This window comes from Mercurialis annua, linkage group LG1-X, assembly GCF_937616625.2.
Source record: "Mercurialis annua linkage group LG1-X, ddMerAnnu1.2, whole genome shotgun sequence".
In the NCBI taxonomy this organism is placed as follows: Eukaryota; Viridiplantae; Streptophyta; class Magnoliopsida; order Malpighiales; family Euphorbiaceae; genus Mercurialis; species Mercurialis annua.
The window spans coordinates 32,526,552-32,536,551 of NC_065570.1; the positions used below are offsets into that span (position 1 = coordinate 32,526,552).

Here is a 10,000-nt window from a genome sequence, read left to right on the forward strand (position 1 = left end):
CGCCTATTGCCACAGCTGTTGATATCGGTATTTTGAGAATACGCCTTAATGACCAATGGTTAACGATGGCTCTGATGGATGGGTTTTCTAGAATAGGCAATAATGAGATTACTGTTTTAGTAAATGATGCAGAGAAGGGTAGTGATATTGATCCACAAGAAGCCCAGCAAACTCTTGAAATAGCAGAAGCTAACTTGAGAAAGGCGGAAGGCAGGACACAAATAATTGAGGCAAATCTAGCTCTCAGACGAGCTAGGGCACGAGTAGAGGCTATCAATGTGATTTCGTAACTATAACTAACTAGTAGGTGCGCCCGAATAAGAATAATAAGCAGGACTTCTGTATAAGCAGAAGTTCTGTTTTTACACCCCACTCTATTTTTTTTTTGATTCTGCCAATTGAATAGAATCCTAAGTATAATCAGATTTTAATACAACAAAAATGTTTTTCAATTCAAAAATGAAATAGAATGGAACGAAAAAGATAAAAAATCACTAAACTAAGACGGGTCAAAAAATTGAAATTTATTAGATAACATTGATTCTGATATCTAATCATTTGTACCTACTATTGGATTTGAACCAATGACTCCCGCCGTATGAAAGCAATACTCTAACCACTGAGTTAAGTAGGTCATTTATCAGCCCAAAGAAAAAAATAAAATCTGTCACATCGACAATTCATTTTCATTATAAATGAAATATTATTTATAAGCAATACCGATCAAAGAGATCAAAGAAATAGAATTAGGATGCGGGATCATATAATATTCATCTTGACAAGAAATTATCGACATGATAAAATATGTATCACAAACGCAAGGGCTATAGCTCAGTTAGGTAGAGCACCTCGTTTACACGCGCGCCAATGCTTTTTTTCAAAGGAGTCCGTCATGTAATCAAAAGATTTATTGAGAAGTCGATGTCTTACTCCATGACTTTTAGGGAACAAGAGAACAATAGCCTGACACAAAGGGTTCGGTCCAATTTAGGTGTCTTTGTAGACAGTCAATAGAACCCATCATTGATTTAAGACCTTGATAAGGTGATACCCAATCTATTCAACGCTAGGCATAATGAGTATAAGGACCTCAAAAAATTCTTTTTTCGTCCTATCCTATGAACTTTAAGGTGTATGAAGTTTCATATTGGATTCTTTAAGCGGAAGCGGGGCGGCGGAGATTCCATTTAACTTAGGTTAATCTAAGCTAAAAAAAAGCAGACCTACGTCAGGATAACCCCTCTTTGAAACACTTTGGTAGTGCTCTCGGATCGGAATCTATAAATCAGAGCACATGGGGCCATCTTCTTATCTTTAGGCTAAGAGAATTATGGTAGACTAACTGATTTTTTATATCAGTTAATGAACGGGCCCAATGCAAAAAAATGCATGTTGGGTCTTTGAAAAAGTTCGAATCATTTTGATAATAATTAGTTTGATCCGTTTTACCGAGAAGGTCTACGGTTCGAGTCCGTATAGCCCTAAACAAAAAGAAACTAAACAAAAATAAATCAAATTAAAATCAAATAGAAATTTAATAGATTTCTATTTGATTTTAATTTGAATATTTATATATAAATAAATAAATATAAATAGATATAAATAAAAAAAATCTCTAAATAATATATATAATTTTAATATAAATAATAGAAATAAATATACATAATCATAATCTAAATAATCAAAAATATATAGAAAATAAAATCGAAAATAAAGAAAAGAAAAATTTCTAATAGAATTTCGAAGGAATTCCAATTCGACTTGACTAAACTAATCTAATATATTTTCCACACTCATAGGAGTGCGCCTATGTTTCTGATTTACGAATATGATATATTCTGGGCATTTCTAATAATATCAAGTGTTATTCCTATTTTAGCATTTCTAATGGCCGGAGTTTTATCCCCAATTAGCAAAGGGCCGGAGAAACTTTCTAGTTATGAATCAGGGATAGAACCAATGGGCGATGCTTGGTTACAATTTCGAATCCGTTATTATATGTTTGCTCTAGTTTTCGTTGTTTTTGATGTTGAAACTGTTTTTCTTTATCCATGGGCAATGAGTTTCGACGTATTAGGGTTATCCGTATTTATAGAAGCTTTAATTTTCGTACTTATCCTAATTGTTGGTTCAGTTTATGCATGGAGAAAAGGAGCATTAGAATGGTCTTAACTCTTGAATATTCCGCAAAAATAACGGAAAAAAAATAACATTGAGACAGTTATGAATTCCATTGAGTTACCCTTACTTGATCGAACAGCTAAAATTTCAGTTATTTCAACTACATTAAATGATCTTTCAAATTGGTCAAGACTCTCCAGTTTATGGCCACTTCTCTATGGTACCAGTTGTTGTTTCATTGAATTTGCTTCATTAATAGGCTCACGATTCGACTTTGATCGTTATGGATTAGTACCAAGAGCTAGTCCTAGACAAGCAGATCTAATTTTAACAGACGGTACAGTAACCATGAAAATGGCTCCTTCTTTGGTGAGATTATATGAACAAATGCCTGAACCAAAATATGTTATTGTTGTGGGGGCATGTACAATTACGGGGGGGATGTTCAGTACCGATTCTTATAGTACTGTTCGGGGAGTCGATAAGCTAATTCCGGTAGATGTCTATTTGCCGGGCTGTCCACCTAAACCGGAGGCGATTATAGATGCTATAACAAAACTTCGTAAAAAACTATCTCGAGAAATTTATCAAGCTCGAATTAGGTCTCAACCGGGGAATCGGTGTTTTACTACCAATCACAAGTTTAATATTGAACGCGGTACTCATACTGGAAATTATAATCAAGGATTATTCTATCAACCGCCGTCTACTTCAAAGATCCCCCCTGAAACATTTTTCAAATATAAAAAAAGGTCAGTATCGTCCCAAGAATTAGTAAGTTAGAGGAAGAGCTCTTTTGTACAGAATAATAAAAAAAAGGCAAACCAATCTTCATAAATTTCATCGTGAATGTGAAATACTTATATTCTACAAAAAAGAATTATTCAAATTATTATACGAATATATACAAATAAAAACGAGGGAGGGAAAAAAAGATGCAGGGTCGTTTGTCTGCTTGGCTAGTCAAACACGGACTAGTTCATAGATCTTTGGGTTTTGATTACCAAGGAATAGAGACTTTACAAATCAAGCCCGCGGATTGGCATTCCATTGCTGTCAATTTATATGTGTATGGTTACAATTATCTGCGGTTGCAATGTGCTTATGATGTAGCACCGGGCAGGCTGTTAGCTAGCGTATACCATCTTACAAGAATAGAGTATGGTATAGATCAACCAGAAGAAGTATGTATAAAGGTATTTGCCCCAAGGAAGAATCCTAGAATTCCTTCTGTTTTCTGGGTTTGGAAAAGTGCGGATTTTCAAGAAAGGGAATCTTATGATATGTTGGGAATCTTTTATGATAATCATCCGCGTCTGAAACGTATCTTAATGCCGGAAAGTTGGATAGGGTGGCCCTTACGTAAAGATTATATTGCTCCCAATTTTTATGAAATACAAGATGCTTATTGAATAAAATAATAAGAAACTAATCTTTAGTCTTCCAACTACAAATATTCAAGGAATATTTGTACACACATCAATATTGATTTTTGGCAAGTGGAACTAATAGGATGAACTAAACGAATTCTGCATCGTGAACTTTGTACCGCGCATATCCCTTAGATGAGCTTTAAAAAGTCACATAACATAGGAGCGAATGAAGAAATAGAAAAAGAATGTGAAATAAAATATAAAGAAATGAAAGAGGATCAGATTCTATTTATATTGTATCTGAGGCGAATCTTGGATATTTCCAACCCTCAACTCCTATAGACTACACTTTTAGTTCTTTTAACTAACTAAAGTTAGTTAAACCTTTCGAGTTTATACTTTAACCTTTCGAGTCTATACGAAGTATTAACATTCTTTTTTATCGAGAGGAGACACATTATGATTATGAACAAATCAAATAAAAAAGAAGACATAATCTAATTTTTTTAATACTTTATTTAGAACATAAACGCTTTACTCATCTATAATCTAATAATTTATATAAGTTATAGATACTCATACACAAATTAATCATGTGCCAGGAACCAGATTTGAACTGGTGACACGAGGATTTTCAGTCCTCTGCTCTACCAGCTGAGCTATCCCGGCCATTTTATTTTAGACGCGTCGTCTTCTTCATTTTACTAAATGACTTTGGTCTACATCAATTAAAAAAAAAAATCGGATAATGATTTGGATTGTTAATCATTCCATTTTCCACTGGAGGGGGGTTTGTTCAAAGGTGTTCATTTTTATGTATATCATATCTACCGCATGACTTGTGAAAAGAGATCCGGCCCGGATATGGGATATGCTTGTGAAAGAATCGAACGCATAAGAACGATAACGAAATTGGAATCGTTAATGAAAAGAGAGAATAGGATAAAAATAATTAGGGAGTCGAGCGGGCCGTTTTTGGGGATAGAGGGAATTGAACCCTCACGATTTCTAAAGTCGACTGATTTTCCTCTTACTATAAATTTCCTTGTTGTCGATATTGATATCGACATGTAGAATGGGACTCTATCTTTATTCTCGTCCGATTAATCAGTTATCTATCAGACTATGGAGTGAATGATGTGATCAAGTAATATTCAGCCCTTTCTTCAACTTGGAATCAATTCAAATCAAAACAATTCTTTTTATTTTTTTATATAAAGATACAAAATATGGATTTGACCCCTATTAATTAATCGTCTGAGATATTATTTCAGTACGTATCCATATGTATTCCAGTATTCCATATGTATATTTCCGTATGTATTATGTATTTATAGGGTTATCCTTTACTTTATCCTTTCTGCAATTTGGACGGAAGGATTTTATTAATGCAACGCAGTCAACTCCATTTGTTAGAACAGCTTCCATTGAGTCTCTGCACCTATCCTTTTTTATTCTGTCTTTATGATATGAACTTTTGTTTGTTTTCGGAAAACCGGATTTGGCTCAGGATTGCCCATTTTTAATTCCAGGGTTTCTCTGAATTTGAAAGTTATCACTTAGTAAGTTTCCATACCAAGGCTCAATCCAATTAAGTCCGTAGCGTCTACCAATTTTGCCATATCCCCCCTTATTTTTTCGATTAAAATCTTATTATTACCCGCCTTTCAGTTATATTCTATTGGAACTCTTGAAATTATTAGATACCGATTCCTATAAAAATTGCTATAATATAAAAAAAGTGTTTCCTCTTCTTTTTTTTTTTCTTATCTATCGTCTTTCATCTCTATCAAAAACCTTTCTTTAGTCTAATCTTTAGTCTAATCTTTAGACTAATCAGAAAGGATTCTATCATTTCTCTATCCGCAATTCAATATAGATGTATATATACTGCATTTATTATATATACTTCTCTTACTCTTATTTTTTATCGCGCAATTTTCAATACTCGAACGGTCAATTCTTTATTTCTATATTCATATTCATTATGAATAACTAATAATAATTATGAATAACTACTACTAATAATGAAAACAATAAAAAGTTAATAGCCAAGATTCCACTAGTTTACTAAATTCCTATGCATATCCTAAATTTCTGTTATGTGAGCCCGCTTAGCTCAGAGGTTAGAGCATCGCATTTGTAATGCGATGGTCATCGGTTCGACTCTGATAGCTGGCTTTTCTCTATTTGTTTGATTTTTTACATAATTGATAATTTTTTTTTGAAATCAAAGAATATTGATATTGAAAAAGCTTCGTTCCCTTTTACCAAAGGGGACCCATTATTATGTGGTAGAAATTTCAAATTATGAAAAAAGTTAAAAGTTAGAATAGTTAAATCTCTGCAGAACAAATCCAGAACAAGAAAAGGACCCTTTTTTCTATATACATTATTGGTATATATACAAAAAGGCCCCGATATTGATACAATCTATCTCATTATTCTTTGTAGTATATTACTATAGTAGATTTAGTTTCATTTATCATATTTCTCTTATTTATCATATTTCTCTTTTAGTTCAGTATTAATTTAGGTTTTTGAAAATTCAATAAAATTCAAATAAAATGAGTTTTTATGTCACGTTACCGAGGGCCTCGTTTCAAAAAAATACGTCGTCTGGGGGCTTTACCGGGACTAACTAGTAAAAGGCCTAGAGCTGGGAGCGATCTTAGAAATCAATCACGTCCCGGTAAAAAACTCTCAATATCGTATTCGTTTAGAAGAAAAACAAAAATTACGTTTTCATTATGGTCTTACAGAACGACAATTACTTAAATACGTTCGTATCGCCGCAAAAGCCAAAGGGTCAACAGGTCAGGTTTTACTACAACTACTTGAAATGCGTTTGGATAATATCCTTTTTCGATTGGGTATGGCGTCAACTATTCCCCGAGCCCGCCAATTAGTTAATCATAGGCATATTTCAGTTAACGGTCGTATAGTAGATATACCAAGTTATCGCTGCAAACCCCGCGATTTTATTAAAGCTAGGGATGAAAAAAAATCTAAAGCTATGATTCAAAATTCTCTTGAGTCATCCCCCCAGGAAGAATTTCCAAAACATTTGACTCTTCTGCCACTCCAATATAAAGGATTGGTCAATCAAATAATAGATAATAAATGGATCGGCTTAAAAATAAATGAATTGCTGGTGGTAGAATATTATTCTCGTCAGACTTAATTCTAACTAAAATCAAAATAACAAGGGTTCGAATAATTTTGCCCCCCCTATTCTAAGTATAAGTAAAAATAAAGAAACAAAAAAGGAAGGGTTTGATTTCATCGGGAGTTTTCTCCTATTCATATATCGTAGAGTAATAGGGATATTTTCATTTCGTTCCCATTTTTGCAGTCTTTTTTGTACCGCATAAATTAGGAATAGAGAATCTATATCAAGGAAAGGTCTAACTGTTGAAATTAAGGTATCCGTTGTTATGTGATTTGATACGTTGCGGTCAGTAACATTGATAAATTAGGCGAAGGTACGGAAAGAGAGGGATTCGAACCCTCGGTAAACAAAAGCCTACATAGCAGTTCCAATGCTACGCCTTTAACCACTCGGCCATCTCTCCTACATAATGATTATGGCCCCGAAACCGAGTGAATCGCGAGTCTTTCATATTAATTATTGAATATGTATAGTACGTACAATCAATTCTAACTAATAAAAATAGAAAATTTTGAATCAAATAAAGCACTTTCCTTCAAAATTGAGGGATAAGGATAATCTTGTTTTTGTTTTTGTGAAAAATCCTTTCTTAAAAGCAATAAAGATATGTATCTATTCGTGTTTGTGAAGTTTGTGAAGATGGTCTTTCCATCTTTTTTTGATATTTATATCTATACCGGCGTAAATCATTGGATTGGAACAATCTGTTTTTATGTTATTTTGTACCATACAGCTCCTTTTTTGTGGGATCGTTTTCTCATGAGAGGTAATTAAAAGAAATTATAAAATGGATTGCTACTTATGCCTAGATCCCGGATAACTGGAAATTTTATTGATAAGACCTTTTCAATTGTAGCCAATATCTTATTACGAATAATTCCGACAACTTCGGGCGAAAAAGAGGCATTACTTATTACAGAGATGGTGTGATTTGATTTTTTTTACTATTTCAAATCTTAGGAAAAAGACACATTAGTCGGGGTAGAAAGATTTGAAATAACTCTACGCTTGTTGAAGGTGAAGTTTCTAAATAAAACAATGCCCTCTATCGGGTATCCCCGATTAATGCAGCCTCGGATGCTTCAATTGTCAATTCTAGCAGTGAACGTAAGGTTATACCTATTGATATGGGTTCTGTATTGCAGTACAGTACCCCACTAGTACCAATAGGCGGCATATAGGAAGAAGCACTACGCCTAGGAATCAACAACATGAAAGACGAAACCTTTGTTAGAAATTCTCCTTTTTCTTTATTGGGATTGGGACTAAGAAGAACGGTTGGGACAACAAACATCCATCTCGTTCGTACTTTGGATACCCGTAGAATCGCCGAAGACTGTTGAAGTGACTAATTCCTAGAAATTAAGGAAGATTGAGGACAAAGAAATTGTTGGAGTTAACTTAATATTATATTTTTATCGAGTATCAACATGCTTGATGTTAAGAAAAGATCTTTTGCAGGAAGGTTGGCTAGAGATTTCTTGTAAAAAAACTAGCCCCGCTCAGTTCATAATGAGAATATTTCACTCTCTTTCTATATTGTATTATTCTCATTATGCACATTAAGGGAGGAGCCGTATGAGATGAAAATCTCACGTACGGTTCTGGAACGGAGATTCTTTGAATTGAATGACGACCGTAACGGATGTCTGCTCAATCCGAAGGAAATTATGCGGAAGCTTTACAGAATTATTATGAAGCTATGCGGCTAGAAATTGATCCCTATGATCGAAGTTATATACTCTATAATATAGGCCTTATTCACACAAGTAATGGAGAATATACAAAAGCTTTGGAATATTATTTTCGGGCACTAGAACGAAACCCCTTCTTACCACAAGCTTTAAATAATATGGCCGTGATCTGTCATTACGTGCGACTATCTCCACTATAGAAAGAAAAGAAAAAAGAAAAAATAGGCTTTCTACGTATGCATCGTCAAAACCAACGATTTTTTATTAGCTGTAGAAAAGAAAGCAACTTCATAAAAGTCAAAATATGAAGAAAAAATATGCCTAGATACTTTATTCTATGGATAAAGGATCTAATTGATAGAGGAAGCATCGTAAAGATCAATTAGTGATATTTTTGGACGATACAATAATAACCTGCTTACTTATGTTATAATATGAAATAAAAGTTAGGAATCAACTTATGTAACAGAGTAGATCCCCTAAAGTATTGAGCAGCGGTGTAGCATCAGATCCCAAAGATAGTAAGTCTTTCTTATGAGGGAAGGTCTTTTTCAAAGATTCTATATAAATAAATTTCTATATAAAAATAAAACTGAGATAGTTACCTTTCAGAAAATTCTAACGATAGTAGAAGGCCTGCACTTTATTCTTCTGAAGGTGGGAGAAAAGATAAAACTGATTTTTAATCCAAATTCAAGTTTGAAACTAATGTAATTAACCTTTTTTGGTTAACTAAAAAAAAATGGGACACAAAAAGAATTGACTGCTGAGCCGTATGAGGTAGGAAACCCTCAAGTACGGTTCTAATGGAAGGAATTTGCTTGCCTATTCTGACCGAGGAGAACAGGCCATTCGGCAGGGAGAATCTGAAATTGCGGAGGCTTGATTCGACCAAGCCGCAGAGTATTGGAAACAAGCTATAGCGCTTACTCCCGGAAATTATATTGAAGCGCAAAATTGGTTGAAGATCACAAGGCGTTTTGAATAAGAGCACTCTCCTTTGTATTTTTGTATTTCTATTTTTGTATTTATTGTTTAATTTAGTATTTCTTTTTTTAGTACTTGGTATATTTTTTTATTTCTTATAAAAAAATTGTTATAATAGAATTCATTTTTTTGTTACCCCTATCAGTCAAAAAAAGAAAATAAAAGGATCGGTTATCTGGGAAGAACCAATCAAAGAATTTCGTGAATTTCATTATACCCCTTCTCTTCTAAGATCGTCTCTTTTCGTCTGGTATTTAATATTTAATAGGAATAAGCAATACGCAGATATCAACAGTAGAGAATGTTTCTTTTCTTTTCTATAGTAGAGAATGTTTCTTTTCTATATTTTATTTTCGGTTATTAAAACGAATAAAAAATAGCCTAAATCTAGAATAGATCCTGGAATGTCTCTTACTAATGACTTCACCTGATTTGAAATAGAGTAATAGTAATAGGTTCTATGTCAAAAAAACATAAGTAAAACAGAAAGGAGTTTTGGCTAGAAACTTTGAATTAAGATAGGAATACGCTAGGTTGCACAAAAAATCGTTTTTGCGTTAATTCAAAGCCCAGAAAGGTCCGTTGAGCGCCTCGTGGCTATGTCATAATAGATCCGAACACTTGCCCTGGATCGACTTCCAGATCATAATTGA

General features: G+C 33.6%; 3 protein-coding genes, 3 non-coding genes and 1 pseudogene across 6 annotated transcripts; 5 read left to right on the forward strand and 2 right to left on the reverse strand.

Annotated features, from left to right (window-relative positions):
* The first annotated feature begins 1,644 nt into the window (after positions 1–1,644).
* LOC126668241 (NAD(P)H-quinone oxidoreductase subunit 3, chloroplastic) lies at positions 1,645–2,187 on the forward strand. The gene has a single exon (XM_050361447.2). It carries the CDS (start codon positions 1,810–1,812, stop codon positions 2,170–2,172), a length of 363 nt encoding a protein of 120 aa, XP_050217404.2. The 5' UTR covers positions 1,645–1,809; the 3' UTR covers positions 2,173–2,187.
* A 21-nt stretch (positions 2,188–2,208) lies between these two features.
* Positions 2,209–2,969, forward strand: LOC126665989 (NAD(P)H-quinone oxidoreductase subunit K, chloroplastic). The gene has a single exon (XM_050358931.2). It carries the CDS (start codon positions 2,224–2,226, stop codon positions 2,902–2,904), a length of 681 nt encoding a protein of 226 aa, XP_050214888.1. The 5' UTR covers positions 2,209–2,223; the 3' UTR covers positions 2,905–2,969.
* An 18-nt stretch (positions 2,970–2,987) lies between these two features.
* Positions 2,988–3,574, forward strand: LOC126665992 (NAD(P)H-quinone oxidoreductase subunit J, chloroplastic-like). Its single transcript, XM_050358934.2, has one exon. The coding sequence runs from the start codon at positions 3,057–3,059 to the stop codon at positions 3,531–3,533; it is 477 nt and encodes a 158-aa protein (XP_050214891.1). The 5' UTR covers positions 2,988–3,056; the 3' UTR covers positions 3,534–3,574.
* Positions 3,575–4,090: 516 nt separating this feature from the next.
* TRNAF-GAA (transfer RNA phenylalanine (anticodon GAA)) lies at positions 4,091–4,163 on the reverse strand. Its single transcript has one exon. It is a non-coding gene; the product is annotated as a tRNA-Phe (tRNA).
* Positions 4,164–5,602: 1,439 nt separating this feature from the next.
* On the forward strand, positions 5,603–5,675 carry TRNAT-UGU (transfer RNA threonine (anticodon UGU)). Its single transcript has one exon. It is a non-coding gene; the product is annotated as a tRNA-Thr (tRNA).
* Positions 5,676–6,071: 396 nt separating this feature from the next.
* LOC126665990 (30S ribosomal protein S4, chloroplastic-like) lies at positions 6,072–6,713 on the forward strand (annotated as a pseudogene).
* Positions 6,714–6,982: 269 nt separating this feature from the next.
* On the reverse strand, positions 6,983–7,069 carry TRNAS-GGA (transfer RNA serine (anticodon GGA)). The gene has a single exon. It is a non-coding gene; the product is annotated as a tRNA-Ser (tRNA).
* Positions 7,070–10,000: the final 2,931 nt, after the last annotated feature.

Excerpts from the sequence above, each read along its gene's own strand:
- LOC126665989 (XM_050358931.2), top strand. The coding sequence starts at position 2,224 with ATGAATTCCATTGAGTTACCCTTACTTGATCGAACAGCTAAAATTTCA.
- LOC126668241 (XM_050361447.2), top strand. The coding sequence starts at position 1,810 with ATGTTTCTGATTTACGAATATGATATATTCTGGGCATTTCTAATAATA.
- LOC126665992 (XM_050358934.2), top strand. The coding sequence starts at position 3,057 with ATGCAGGGTCGTTTGTCTGCTTGGCTAGTCAAACACGGACTAGTTCAT.